Source organism: Gymnogyps californianus, chromosome 5, assembly GCF_018139145.2.
Source record: "Gymnogyps californianus isolate 813 chromosome 5, ASM1813914v2, whole genome shotgun sequence".
Classification (NCBI taxonomy): domain Eukaryota; kingdom Metazoa; phylum Chordata; class Aves; order Accipitriformes; family Cathartidae; genus Gymnogyps; species Gymnogyps californianus.
Window position 1 is genome coordinate 60546146 of NC_059475.1, and position 15561 is coordinate 60561706.

The window sequence follows — 15561 nt, forward strand, 5'->3', positions numbered from 1 at the left end:
ATACCTGAAAAGTCTACCTGGCTAGTTGATTCAAGGGGGTCAGAGAAGTGGAAAGAATATCATCAAGTTCTTACAGATGGCTTTTTTGATCCTCCAATCCATCCTCTACCAGAAGAAAGTAGGATAATTTTCTCAGGGTTTTCAGAAAGGAGTCTTTCTGCAGACACTAAGGCAACCTAGGGTTGACATGATGTAGTGTTACAGGTTGGCTGTTATGGTAAGGGTTGGTAAGCCGAGGGCTGAGGTTGCAGCACCAAAAGCTGATCTAAATCAGTGTTGGCAAATTGGTGCTAGCAGTAGTGCTTTTGTGATTCTGTTGTGAGCTCCTTCACAAAGGGAAACTGGTAGAAAAATAACTAATTTCGTTTTGATAGCTAGTTTAGATAGTTCAGTTTTCTGTGGTTTTAGCTCTCTGAAATATCTCTGCTAGGTCAAATGTGTACAGTTGCAGGCAAGATTTTGGATCAGGTTAAAACTGTCTTGGCACTGAACCTTGAACTTGGATATGCAGTCCCAGTGCTGGAGCTGGGAAAGAAGCAAATGAAAGGACACTTCTGCTTCCTCTGCCTTTTCTCCCAAGAACACCATGGGAGACTGTGACAGATTAGAGTCAAAACTGTTGGGGTTTTTTGTTTGGTTTGTTTTGGTGGGTGGGGTTTTTTGGGTTTTTGTTTTTTAGATTAAAATAACTCTTCTCCCTCCCACATTCTTATTTACTCTTGGATAGGTTTATAGGTAGCAGTAATACCTCTTTCTGGCTTTCATTTTGCTTTGTTAGATAAGGTAAATCTTTGCTATTCTTCTACAGGAAAGTCTCTTAATTCTTCTGGTCATTGAAGTAGTCATAATTTGCTTCTGTTCAAGTTTCAGCTGATCCCCTTAAAACCTGGTAAGAATTGCAGATGTATTGTCAGTGCCCATCAGTTTCCCCAGCATCACGAACTGGGTATGTGTTGGCTTCAAGAGTTCTTTTACTTCAAAGGCTGGCAAGTATCCTGGCTGAAAACTTTGACAAGACCTGAGTCACTTCAGAGCGAGGGACAGTTCTGTACAGTGTCACTAACACATCGCACCCTTAGAATGACCTTTCCTGACCTGGGGTCATGTTTGCCTTTCAGCAGCATTACATTGGAAGATAGCTATTTTCTTATGATCAAAGTAGCTGGTCCAGGTGGGTCTTTATTTTCAACCAATACACCATCTGCTTATATCCAAAATTTGTAATCCTCAGATGCATAGGTTTACACATTGTCTGAAGCGAGATGAAATCCAGTAAGATAATTGAAGGATGCATTATATGAATGATACTCTTATCAGTACACATACAATGCATTCCAACTTTATCAGTATATCTTTTTCAGTTGCTTTATTGCTCATTGAAAACCTGTGCAGAATCCTCTTTTGCTTATATGGTAACTGGATTGGAGTAAGTGTATAATCCTAATTTTGTGCTTGATTAAAATGAAAGCAAATCTCTGAAATGTGGACAATTCTGCTGCTTTTACAGGGAAACCTGGAATATCTTAGTTTTGTGTGTAGAAACTTCAAGTATTACTCTTGGCCGTTCAGCTTGCATTTTGATTTTCTGTCCAGGAGTGCCTTTTTCCCTACTCTTTATATCCTTGTTAAAAGTCCCTGGCTACAGCTGCATCTTACCTTATGTTGGTATTTATCTGCACGTATTTAACAATTACTACTGACTATTGCATTTTTATTGTTATCATGCGGTCCAATTCTTATGGAGTGTTATGCTTAAAGCACAAATGTTCAGTTTTCACTGTTGGTTCAATTATAGTACCATTCCTTAAAAGTAAAAATGAGAAGTCCAAGCCTAAATAAAGCTGTATTTGAATAATAAAATACTATTGTAGTGTATCAAGCAGCAGGTGAAGGTGACTGATAGGCTAGGAGAAATACTTGTTTGAGCATAAACATAAAATGGAGGTTTGTTAGCTAGTGAGAAAATGCATGATTTCTTAAAGCATACACACACACGATCACTTGAACCTATTGGTTTTCATGGGAAAATTTTGGATGACTTAAACTGTTAGATTTCAGCATAAAAGTAAATAAAATATTTCATTTGAGGGTGGAGGGAGTAAAGAGGAAAGAACTTCAAAGCCATAATAGGAGGGAAAGTGCAGTTTAACTGTAGGATTTCTAATAATGTGAAGTATGTGGAGGGCAGATTACACTGTAATACAAGTCTAGAAAAGTTAGATTGCGGTTAGTCCAGTAAAGAGTTTCCACGAGAATGAGGAGAGACCCTGAGAATGAAAGGTGAGCAATGATCAAAAGCCATTTTCCCTACAAGGGAAAAATGTGTAATATTATTAGACCATTCCCAGAGCATGTCTAGTTCATTAAGCATTTTCTTCTTAAAACTGAAATGTGATTAAGTTACTGTCTTTGCTCTGAAGACTTGATTTGTGTTCTTTAATATTAAAGCCCTGAGTTTGTGACAGAATGCTAGAAAACAGGGTAGACAGAATCATCATGGTTATATTGTGTACAACAGAACCATAGTTCTTTGACAGGGTATGACCTAAAACACAAAATCCATTAAATGCGAAGGCAATTTAAATGAGAAAGAGGTACATGATTTATTTGCAATCAGGTAGAGACCTGCATTATAGCACCTGCGAGAAGGATTGTGCCTGCCTTACACAAATTCCTCTCCTTGTCATCCCATTCCCATGGGTTGTGGTCAGTCTCATGTGCTTAACACTTCTGGATAAAGACTATGTCCTGCAAACGTTAGGGAATGGAGTGTGGGCTAGTACTTATCTTAAGTAGGTAAATATCAGAAGTATTTCTTTAGCATTAGCATGGTAGGATGCTTGAAGGAAAACGTCTATTTACAAGGTAACGAATGCTCCAGATCAAGTTACTTCTTTGTACAGCTTCTGTGCTGGATCAGTTTTAATCAAAAAGCAGTTGACAAATCGACACACGTACATGATCTACAGTCTTTTAGCCTGTTATACTGTGTTAACCTCAATACTTTCTTCTCCACGCAGCTTCCTTCTCAAAGAATTGAGGAACCAGTGATAGTAAGGGAGATGTATGAAGTAGCAGTGTCTTTGATTCAGTCATTTGATGAGTTGGAGATGAAGAGCAATAGGTAAAATACAGTTCAAGATCTGGCATCAGTTGTTCTTTGGGGAAATTAAGGAACAGCAGCAGCCCATGTATTATAGTTATTAGTGGTAACTTAATTTTCTATGCATCTCTGCTTTCATTTTATATATCCGTGTGACTTCTACTCAGGGTAGTCATACTAAGACTGCTTGTAGGTCTTACTGAATGCCCTATGTTCTTGAAATACACTCCAGGGCATGAAGTGTAAGTGATCATTCAAGCCAGCCATGTCATATGGAAGCTAGATTCTTTGCTGCAGACCAGAGCTGCGTATTAATTATATGAAGAATAAAACCAGAACTACTGTTTTGTTTTGTAAACTAAAACATACATTAAGCTATGAAAAACGAATACAAGCAAGGCATTAATTTTCACTGGCTGTTTGACTGATGCCTTACTGTCTTTTGAAATAACTGAATATTAATTTGTGTTTCTCTCTGTGTTTTGTAAATTGATGTTTAGTATCTGAAAATGTAGTAAAGTTGCTTTTACAACATTAGTCTAACACTGAGTATGTATTTAGGAATGGGTTTTGTTCCCATATATTCTAGTCATTTATAAATGTATGCTGAAGAAATAGTTTTGTTTTGTAAGCTTAATTTTTTTCAAACTTAGTATTACGTAAACTTTGAAGTTTTAAGAAAGTGTTACTTAAGCTCACCTGAGCAGTTATCAAGTGAACCACTGAAGTACAGGTGTTGATGGAGGTACATAAATAAAAAAAATTGGCACTAACTTTTTTACAATATATAGTGACTTCTGAGCTTTGTTCTTGATGATTTCTTTTGATCTTTTCAATTAAGCTGTTTAACTGTAGTTTAGAATAGTCACATTAAGCTACCTTTTATAAGCAAACATGAAGGCATTAACATTTCAGCTTTCAAATACCAAAAGGGCTATTAAACATCCATTGTTATGTACCTTCCATTAAAAACTATACTTTCCATTCATTATATAGTTTGAGAGTACAGACTTTCAAAAATGGTATATCAGGAATGATTACAACAAAAAATACGAGTTCTATATTATGTTAAGGTGGCTTTAGCTTCTTGACTCATAACAGATTAATCAAAGATGTTTCCCTTTAAGTTTGTCATGACCTGTAATTCTTGATAATGGTTAGCTTTTTTACATGCTAGGCTTTTGTTAAAGGTGTCTAGTGATATTTTTAGAATACAAGAGTATTACATATACTTGAAAAATTACTGAATAAGTTTGCATAGAATTCTGCAGTAGTATACTACGTTTCATTTTAAGATCTTTGGTAACCTAATGTGGTGGGTTGACCCTGGCTGGACGCCAGGTGCCCACCAAAGCCGCTCTATCACTCCCCTCCTCAGCTGGACAGGGGAGAGAAAATAAAACGAAAGGCTCGTGGCTCGAGATAAGGACAGGAAGATCACTTCACCAATAATTACCTTCATGGGCAAAACAGACTCGACTTGGGGAAAAATTAGTTTAATTTATTACTAGTCAAAAACTGAGCAGGATAATGAGAAATAAAACCAAATCTTAAAACACCTTCCCCCCAGCCCTCCCATCTTCCCAGGCTTAAATTTACTCCTGATTTTCTCTACCTCCTCCCCCCTCCCCAAGCGGCGCAGGGGCACGGGGAATGGGGGTTTGGGTCAGTTCATCACACGTTGTCTCTGCCGCTCCTTCATCCTCAGGGGGGAGGACTCCTCACACTCTTCCCCTGCTCCAGCGTGGGGTCCCTCCCATGGGAGACAGTCCTCCATGAACTTCTCCAGCATGAGTCCTTCCCACGGGCTACAGTTCTTCAGGAACTGGTCCAGCATGGGTCCCATCCACGGGGTGCAGTCCTTCAGGAACAGACTGCTCCAGCGTGGGTCCCCCGCGGGGTCACAAGCCCTGCCAGCAAACCTGCTCCAGCCTGGGCTCCTCTCTCCACGGGTCCTGCCAGGAACCTGCTGCAGCGCGGGCTTCCCACGGGGTCCCAGCCTCCTTCAGGCACATCCACCTGCTTCAGCATGGGTTCCTCCACAGGCTGCAGGTGGATATCTGCTCCAGCGTGGACCTCCATGGGCTGCAGGGGGACAGCCTGCCTCACCATGGTCTTCCCCACGGGCTGCAGGGGAATCTCTGCTCCGGCGCCTGGAGCACCTCCTCCCCCTCCTTCTTCACTGACCTTGGTGTCTGCGGAGTTGTTTCTCTCACATCTTCTCACTCCTCTCTCTGGCTGCAACTGCAACTCCCCTGTAACTTCTTTTCCCTTTCTTAAATCTGTTATCCCAGAGGCGCTACCACTGTTGCTGATGGGCTTGGCCTTGGCCAGCGGCGGGTCCATCTTGGAACCCGCTGGCATTAACTTTATCGGACATAGGGGAAGCTTCTAGCAGCTTCTCACAGAAGCCACCCCTGTAGCCCCCCCGCTACCAAAACCTTGCCATGCAAACCCAATACACCTAATTTTGATTAATTTCATTGCTAAATAAGAGTTTTTCTGTTTTGACATGATTTTGAAGACAAAACTAAACCTAATGATCTAGTTCCAATGTTTATATACTGTGTTCTTCAGAAAGCATAGTTGTGAATAGTGTTTTGAATTCCATTTCTTCAGGAAGTTTAATACATGTTACAAAAAGTGTGCAGGTCTGCCTGTTCTTTCAGAACAAAATAACTTGGGGCAATAAAGTAGACTGAGGTTGTAAAATTAATGAAACTGCATATTCTTGTTAGGGAGAAAAAAAACCTGAGCATTACATCAGAACGTGGAAGTGTGCTAGTATTTTTACCAGGTGAGTATACGTCTTAATAACTTTCTTTTTCCTTATTTGTCATCTAACAAGCTTTCTTCTGGCACTTCTTCCAGGGATTTATTAAACACATATTTAACTGGGGTTAATTGATCTATTTGGGTATTTTGCTTGCAAACTTGTTTAAATATGGCAATAATTGGACGAGCTGTGAGTCAAAAATTAAGACTTTGTATGTTTTAAAAATGAAGTTACAATAATAAAATTAATTCTACAGTTAATCCACAGAAATTCAGTTGCTCAATTTTTTAGGTTAGTTATTAAATATTGTATGAAGTTCCTAGGATTTTTAGAGATATCTTCTTATCTGCATGTAGTATAGTCTTTATTTAGATTCTTGTTGTAAAAGTTAAAATTCACTTTTTTCTTTCCATGTGCATTGGTTGGTGTAATAGGAACACTCAAAAGCATGCACGATGACCTAGCAATTAATGATCAGAGAACTGGTTATATATAGTTTTAGTCTTCTTTAAACAGTAAACCTAAGTTATCTTACGCTGCCCCTAAAATCTAGCTAAGAGGTTCAAGTAAGAATGACAGCCAAAACAAAAGCATACAATAATTTTTGTGTAACTAGGCTGCAGACTAGGTTTCCCGAGCATCACAAACCTGTTACCTGGTGGTTTCAAGTATTCTTTTACTTCATGGATGTGAAAGCTTGCTAGTTGAAAACTTTGAAAAGACTTGGTTATGTTCTGGTGGAGAGTCACCTCAGAGTCTGGAGCAGCTGCTTCCTTGGGCACAGTGAGGTCTATTCCTACCAGGACTTTCTAACTCTGTAAAATCTTTATGAATGTCATTTCGCTGCTGTGTTGAGCTTAGCAGTAGACATGCTAGCACTAGGGCTGGAAACGCAGCACACCAGCACAAAAGTATACTGCAGTTGCAGAGTAGCTTTCAGTGGAGGGTGCTCCCCGCCAGCTAAAAGGCATTAGAGCTGCCTTTCTTGGAGTTAGCCTCTCTATAAAACCAATGGGTAGAAGGCATTAATTACTTCATCGTGTCAGTGTAGGACCCATTCCAGTTTACCGTTCATAAAGTAGGGACACCATCTCTGCTGCCTCTGGCCTCTCGTATTGGTGATTGTCTGGTGTGCTTTCAGACTTCCTCAGGCCTTCTGAGTTTTCATTTCAGGCTGAAATTACTCTTTAGCACTTTTAATTCCCAAATCTTTTTTTATCTTTCACTTTGAGGTGCTTTTTTACTGTGCTGCTATCTCTGATGGCTTATAACTGCAACTGATAAAATGAAACTTTTTATTTAAATACATTTGGTAAATTCACGAGAACCTGTTGTAGATAGTGCTTTCTGAATGAGCTGGTACTCAGGTTTGGTTTTTATTATTGTTGTTCAGAGTTTGACCTTGGCCTGTTTTGTAACTGGATGCTCAAGACTGATCTTGAACACAGGATTAGCAAATACCTCTTGAAATTTTCTTCACAAATAGTCTTTATACAGAACTAGAGAAAAGGGGACGAGAGCCCTCAGTTTACAAGAGGGCAGCTGAGACAGAGATTTGGGTAAAAATAACCTCCACATTTAGGACACTGATTTGAGGTGCCTAGATTTTTTTGAGTGCTTACAATTACATAGCATTTTGTACATTCAAAATAACACTCCCATTGACATTTCAAGCTGAGTAGGCATCAGCAGCCAGAAAGAGTTGTGCCGTGCTGAGGAGTACTGTTACATGATTTTTGCCCACTGTCTTTGCAGAGCTCAGTGATGGAGCAGAACCATAGAGCAGCTGCAGCTGTCTCGAGTAGGATGCCGTCTTTTCCCTTCCTGTTGTAATTGCCTGTCTTGTTCAGTGCTTAATTTTTTATTTTTTTTTTTTTTAATGTTACTGAGTCTGATTCTTTACAGATAAATACCCTTCGGTACTCAGCTGTCCTTTGATTCCAGAGCTAGTCTGTCCCCAGGTGATACAAAGTGCCATGTTAAACTGTACGGTGATTTTTTTTTTGTTAACATATATGCGTAAATATGTTCCCAGTGGGCTGCATTAAGTTTGCACAACCAGTCTTAATTCTGGCATTTTTTCATTTGAGTGCTTGACATGGCAACCTTCATGTTCCTTGAGCATATATGTTGATGTATAGTTCTTTAAAGATCAAATTGGAAAAAGAGGTCAGACTGACTGAATCATCACTGAGCTACACCTTCAAGTATATAACATGCTTCTGCCAGACTAGCTGACAGGCTAAATGAAAGCAACAGTAGGTTGTCATCCTCTTCAGGAGCTTGCAGAAGATGGGGATGGCCTGATTTCTCTGTGCTTCGCATGCACTTGCTGATGGCAGGAATTGCATAGCTTAAAGCTTTAGGGTTTTCTTTCAAAGGGATTCTGCAGTTACTGTCCTAAACTTTTATCTGTTCTACTTGTGTCAATCTCTTTGTCTGTTTTGTATTTTCTTTTGCACTTCTCCATTCCACACTCTCCTTATTGTCCTGGTATGTTTGCCAAACAGATTTTGTTACTAATTACTGTTTCATTCCAAGATCTGTGTCTCCTGGTGGCAGCCTTTTGTTCTATAGGTGTCATGATCAACTCGTGTCACTTCCAGAACTGGGCAGCAGATACTGCCTGCTGTGTCTAGTCAGTAATTACCAGACTGATTAATAATTACTATTAATATTGGTTATGCAGAGTCTGCTTCTGCCAGTCATGGATCAAGCTTCTTTTAATTGTTTTTAAACATAAATTGGATTCAAGCCTTGATGTCTTACTGTTGTGGTTTAACCCCAGTCAGCAACTAAGCACCACGCATGATATGTAACCATTTAGCACCACGCATACCACTACTCGGATATGTAACCAGGCAGAATGGCAAATAGGAAGCATTTAGACAGCTAGATAGTCGAGCAGTACCTGGTGGGTTCAGGTAGGTCTGGCAGGCTGTGTCCAAACAAACTGTATCATGGTGTTCCTGTGTTTTCTCTATATCTTCAATCACATGCTCTAGTTCATGAACAGACACATTTTTTTCTATATTATAGTAATCTTAAAAAGTGGTACTGTTTTTATATTTCCCAGTCTGCATGTTTTTCTCTACAGTGCTGAAGGTGTTTTGCTTACACCTTTGTTAATTACTTCTTTATTGTGCTAGTCATTAGTTTGTTATTTGGCCAGTTATTTGCATTCTCAAGTACTCTTACTTCATTTGAGTTGTGATGTAAATTAGGCTTCAGGCTATCTGTTTTAGTTTCTAATGACATTGCTTTCCCCTATAGTAGCCTCACACAAAGGACACCTCTGAAACTTTTAAATTTCCCTCTGATTGCCCCACCACCACCGTTGTTCCCCCCCCCTCCTTCCAACTCACCTGTTCTCCCCCCAACCCTGACTTCTTTTATCTCCATTACCTATAGTCACTTCCCCTCATTTTCCAGTTTCAGTCTTTCTGACTCCAGTAGTTGACTAATCTCGATGTTCTCCTGCAATTTCTTTTCCCAGCCAACCTTGTAGTATCACCATGTTGGTTTCTTGTTGAATCTGTTTCTCCTTTTCTTGCCCCAGTTTCTTGCTTTCTGGCCTTTTTTCCTTGCTTACCTTAACTTGATCATGGTTTCCAGCCCATCAGATATCCTTTCCTCTAATTTCTGATTTAAGTTATTCTTCTCTCTCATCTTTCCTGAAAATATCTCTCTTCCTCCACTTGCATTTATCTTCCTTTCTTCTCGCTTCTGAAGTCAAGTAACAGTCATCTAAAGAGTGCAAGAACTTTCACATCCAGGTGCTCAAACTGCATTTAGCCTCACTGAAAATTGCAGCAGTCCTGTACTGCAGTTACAGAATAATTTCATTTTTAATATCCAACCGGGGAAGCGCCGTGTTGGACAGATTTTTTGAAAATGGGGCTTTTGGAATTGAAATCTCAATAAAAAGTAAACTAGGCTTCTCAGAAAGGTTTATGCCTGAGGAGGTATTCAGGAAGACAGCAAAAATCCCTTAGTTATAAGATTTCCCCTGGCAGACGTGAAATCCATGCCCCAGAGAACAGGTGCTGGAACTGCCAAAGGTAAGATGGCTAAGGCAGAAATAGCTAATCCCCCCCCCCCCTTCCTTGGCGCTGCTCTTGAAAACAGCTTGTTTTGGCTGAAATACCCAAACTGATCCTAAACCAGACATTCAGCCTGTGGTAAGCATTGTCAGTTGTAAGGAACTAAAACAAGGGCTATTAATGGGACGCTGGCAGATGGCCTTTATATCTGATATTACCGCTTTAGTAAGTGTGAAATTATGCAAAATGACTCTTGAAAAATTGACTGAGTGTTTCAGTGACTCCTTATTACATTTCGTGTTTAACTCTTCTGTTGTTTTATTATACAGTGAAGAGGAGGTAATAATGTAAGTCAATTAAGAATTTAAGTAGACATGAGCATTGGTTTTAGAATTGTTAGTGATCATTAAAAAGAAAACAAACTCTTGATTACTTTTTCTCTAGGTTTGAGTGAAATAAGCTACATGCACTCATGTCTCTCAAATATGTTTAACAAAAGGTAAGTTAGACCACATTTGTTTCAGTTCAATTAAACTTGAACATGAATCTTTTGGCTGTATGAGTTCTAAGTACATAATATGATTTAGCACAGAGGTGTAATTAATTTTTATATTCTTGCATCAGTAAATATTTCACTAATGTATTTTCTTTAGGTGGCAAGTGTACCCACTTCACTCACGTGTGACATTAGAGGAACAAAGTAATGTATTTTTGACTACAGTTCCTGGCTACAGAAAAGTAAATATTGTTGAATCATTACTTTAAGTGTGTGAAACCTTTTGCTGGAGTAAAATAGCAAATAATAATGTATATAAACTAGTATTAGCTGTGCCAACTCAAACCATTATGTGAGGGCAAAGCAGTTTTGGTTTTTTCAAGATGTAAACTGATTGCTTTTCTTACCAAGCTGTTGCTTTAACTGGTGTTTAGACTTCAAGAAAAGTGCAATAACAGGAAGTTATCCTTAAATTATTGTGTGACACTGTTCTTATCCTTCAGAATAGTTTGTGCATGTTGATTCTTGCACCTGTATGACAGTAGTATGCTGCTGGTGGCACTGCATAGCAAAGTAGTCCTCTAGTATGGGGGTCTCTTGCCTGCTTTGTACCCCACATTTTGGCTAGTGTCTTGGTTTTCTGTATCCTGCTAATAGTGTGATGTTTTGTTATGACAAAGCATAAGGAAATATTTCTATTCTTGCCCTATATTGTCATATGCTATGCTACTTTATTATGCTTTTCTGATCTTAGGACAAGAAAATACAAGTTTTCTTGTGTTGTACTGCTTTTTTTAATATGCACAGCAGAAATACTATGTTGCCATTACATTTATATTTCTGCATAGCAAGTTTGATTTTTCTTGTAGAAACAATGTGAGTAATTTTTTCTTTATGCATTCATTGCTTATTTTTTGCTTCAAAACTCAGGTTATTCTGTGCACAAACATAGCTGAGAGCTCTGTAACAGTTCCTGATGTTAAATATGGTAAGTCATCTAAATCTTGTAATTGTGTATACACTGTATTTCTAACATTTTCCTTACTTGTGCTAGCCTAAATCTCCACAACATGTCACCGTTTTACAAAGCATTGCTGTTGGAGTTTAGTTCTGACAGTTGAATTCTTTCTTTCACAACAGAGAACAGTTTTAAATCTGAATATATGAACAAATAGTAGAGCTACTGAGCGGGGTGTTGGTTTTAATCTTTACTAGAGGGGGAAAAAAAATACTTTTAAATGCAGTAACAAGCAGAATCAGACCTCATGTCACAAGTACGTTAAACTTTTTATTTGCATTCTGACTATATTTTGAAATAATTGCATCAGATTAAGCAAATTCTGATATAGGAGGTCTAAAACCAGAAATGATTGCCTTTTAATGCTTGTCATCTGTACTAACTGTTTATTATATTTATGTTCAAATCTATTGGCAGTATTCAGAGTATCCTGGGTCTGGTTGTTTATAAATCTAGTGTTCTCTTTATTGGTTTTCAGATAATCGAAACTTTCTTTTTCTGATAACAGAAAATCAACTAGTATTTTTTCCACTGCCGTGAGGATAAATTGTTTTGTAATAATACTAGATTTATTTTTTTTCTTAATTGCAGTGATAGATTTCTGCTTAACTAGAACTTTGATTTGTGATGAAGAAACTAATTACCAAAGTTTGAGACTTTGCTGGGCATCTAAAACAAACTGTAATCAAAGAAAAGGTAAGATGACAATAGGTAATGGAAAGGAATTTTAGAAGCTAACCTTCATGGAGAATTCTACAATGCTTTTCATTTTGTTAACAGTAAAAAGCATGGATTATTTTTACCATGAATAGTTGATACAAAAACATAATTCCTTACCATGTCAGGATATTAAAATGTGATTAAACAACTATGCCTGAATGTTTTATTTTGTTCAAGTATTCTTCCAGAGGAATGTTTTGTATTTTATTGAAAAAAATATTAAAATTCATGGACAATAAAACTTAGGAGGATTCTTTGTTATTTTATAGTCATTTTTTTATCGTGGGCCATTTTTAAAAAGGGGAGATAGGTACTGCTAGTTATTTATTAACTACTTGTGAGTTTCAGTAGTAACAGAAACTTTCACATCTATTTGTTACTCTTAAATCAGTTGAAATATCCACAGCAGTGTCTCTAGGGTAGACCAGTGTTTGTAGCACAAGGTTAAATAAGATTTCTGTCCTGGTTTCGGCTGGGACAGAGTTAACTCTTTTCTTAGTAGCTGGTACAGTGCTGTGTTTTGGATTTAGTGTGAGAATAAGGTTGATAACACACTGATGTTTTAGTTGTTGCTAAGTAGCGCTTATCTTAAGCTAAGGACTTTCCAGTTTCCCATGCTCTGCCAGCAAGCAGGTGTGCAAGAAGCTGGGAGGGAGCACAGCCAGGGCAGTTGACCTGAACTAGCCAAAGGGGTATTCCATACCATAGAAAGTCATGCCCAGTATATAAACAGGGGGGAGTTGTCCCGGAGGGGTGGATCGCTGGTCGGGCATCAGTCCAGCGGGTGGTGAGCAATTGCATTGTGCATCACTGGTTTTTTTCTTTTCTTTTTTTCCCTCTTCTTTTTGTTTTTGTTATATTCCTTTTCATTACTATTATTATTATATTTCATTATTACTATTGTTAGTGTTATATTTTACTTTAGTTATTAAACTGTTCTTATCTCAACTCGCAAGTTCTACCTTCTTTCCCAATTCTCCTCCCCATGCCACTGGGAGCGACTGCGTGGTGCTTGGCTGCTGACTGGGGTTAAATCACAAAATTTCCTATCAGCTCTTCTAGTAAGACAGTGCTCTTAAATATCAAAATCTTTTAGTTTCAGTCAAAAACAGTACTAAATAAATTAATAAGTGACATCTTTAGATATAAAAATATCCTCGTTTTTAAATATTATGAGGACTTCACAGTTACAGCTTGTGGTGGGTTGACCTTGGCTGGATGCCAGGTGCCCACCAAGGTGCTCTATCACTCCCCCTTCCTCAACTGGATGGAGGAGAAAAATGATGATGAAAGGCTCATGGGTCAAGATAAGGACAGGGAAATCATTCAACAATTACCGTCACAGGCAAAACAGACTCAACTTGGGGAAATTAATTTATTACCAATCAAATCGGAGTAGGATAATGAGAAATAAAACCAAATCTTAAAACACCTTCCCCCCAGCCCTCCCTTCTTCCTGGGCTCAACTTCACTCCTGATTTCTCTACCTTTTCCCCCTCAGTGGCTCAGGGGGACAGGCAATGGAGGTTGTGGTCAGTTCATCACACGTTGTCTCTGCTGCTGCTTCTTCCTCACACTCTTCCCCTGCTCCAGCGTGGGGTCCCTCCCATGGGAGACAGTCCTCCATGAACTTCTCCAGCATGAGTCCTTCCCACGGGCTACAGTTCTTCATGAACTGCTCCAGCATGGGTCCCATCCACGGGGTGCCGTCCTTCAGGAACAGACTGCTCCAGTGTGGGTCCCCTGCGGGGTCACAAGTCCTGCCAGCAGACCTGCTCCAGCCTGGCCTCCTCTCTCCACGGGTCCACAGGTCCTGCCAGGAGCCTGCTGCAGCGTGGGCTTCTGACAGGGTCACAGCCTCCTTTGGGCACATCCACCTGCTCTGGCGTGGGTTCCTCCACAGGCTGCAGGTGGATATCTGCTCCACCATGGACCTCCGTGGGCTGCAGGGGGACAGCCTGCCTCACCATGGTCCTCACCACGGGCTGCAGGGGAATCTCTGCTCCGGCGCCTGGAGCACCTCCTCCCCCTCCTCCTTCACTGACCTTGGTGTCTGCAGAGCTGTTTGTCACGTATTCTCACTCTCTTCCGCCTGCTGTTGTGCAGCAGTCTTTTTCCCTTTCTTAAATCTGTTATCCCAGAGGCGCTACCACTGTTGCTGATGAGCTCAGCTTTGGCCAGTGGCAAGTCTGTGTTGCAGCCGGCTGGCATTGGCTCCATTGGACATAGGGGAAGCTTCTAGCATCTTCTCACAGAAGTCACCCCTGTAGCCCCCCTGCTACCAAAACCTTGCCATGCAAACCCAATACACAGCTTTATTTCTGTTTGGTTCTGTGTCAGTGTAGGTTATGACAACCAGCTGATAGACAACCAGTAGAAGCAGCATTTTGTATAGGAGACTTGGACTTGGTATGCATATGACTTAAAAATATGGCCCAGTTCTCCAGTTGAGTATCCCACTGAGTGGATTACCCTTTAGTTTGTTGAAGTGAATCATGTTTGGATTTGTGAAGATAGACTTTCTGAATCTGTGTGTTTTCTATAAATAGTAGGTCATAAAGATGTTTTGCTGTTCCTCATAGTATCTTAAAAGTTGTTTATACAGAAGATTTTTGCTAGCTATAGAGTCAAACAGGAAGCCCAAGTATACTCACTGTGTAAAGAAATACAAACACAAAGCATATTTACTCTGCATATAGAATCTTCAGTTTGAGGGTATGCTAAAACTTGCATTGACATATTTATCTATATTAAATTTAGATTTGGTAGGACTTGCCTTTTCCTGGTTTTGAGGAAGTGTATTTTAGCGCAGGATTTGTCATGTCTTTTCAACTGAGAAAGATGGATGCTGATTTGAGGGCAATTATGTGAAAAAGGTATTTGAGTGAAATACTTAAGTAACACTTTTGTTAGTTACTGCTGCTATAAAAGCAAAATTTTCATCTGATCCTTATGTAAGAAAGGATAGTGAGAATGTCTCTATTGGGCCTGTCTGCTGCAAGAGAGCAAAATACTGGTCGGCCTGCAGCATCAGCTGTCAGGTGCTGCTCAGCTGCCCAAAAGGCTTGTAGATGGATGAGTTTTGAACAGCCTGAAACTTGGGCAGTTTACAAATTGGTGATTTGTTCTTTTATGTGAAGGTCGTGCTGGACGTGTTTCCAAAGGGTATTGTTATAGGCTTGTACACAAGGACTTCTGGACAGACTTTATTCCAGAGAAGTCAGTACCTGAAATACTGGTAAGACTTTTGGGGAACGTTAAGAATTTTTTTTAATGCATGTGGTCATAGCAGAGACAATAAAAAGTAGGTTTGCTTTACTTTTCCTGAAGACAGTGTACGATTTGAATAGTTACTAATAACTGTAACATTACATAGAATTCAAGTTGATAAATAATTGATAAAGA

At 39.4% G+C, this 15561-nt stretch overlaps 1 protein-coding gene across 3 annotated transcripts in view; it reads left to right on the top strand.

Annotated features, from left to right (window-relative positions):
• Positions 1 to 15561, top strand: part of TDRD9 (tudor domain containing 9) — an 87543-nt gene that overhangs the window by 41584 nt on the left and 30398 nt on the right. For 2 of the 3 annotated variants that reach the window (XM_050896920.1, XM_050896922.1), the window contains exons 8-14: positions 3021 to 3124; positions 5842 to 5900; positions 10367 to 10421; positions 10576 to 10660; positions 11349 to 11406; positions 12028 to 12132; positions 15297 to 15394. In XM_050896920.1, coding sequence (XP_050752877.1) covers positions 3021 to 3124; positions 5842 to 5900; positions 10367 to 10421; positions 10576 to 10660; positions 11349 to 11406; positions 12028 to 12132; positions 15297 to 15394 — 564 coding nt within the window. The remainder of the gene's footprint in view (positions 1 to 3020; positions 3125 to 5841; positions 5901 to 10366; positions 10422 to 10575; positions 10661 to 11348; positions 11407 to 12027; positions 12133 to 15296; positions 15395 to 15561) is intronic. The other variant, XM_050896921.1, reaches the window with a different exon arrangement.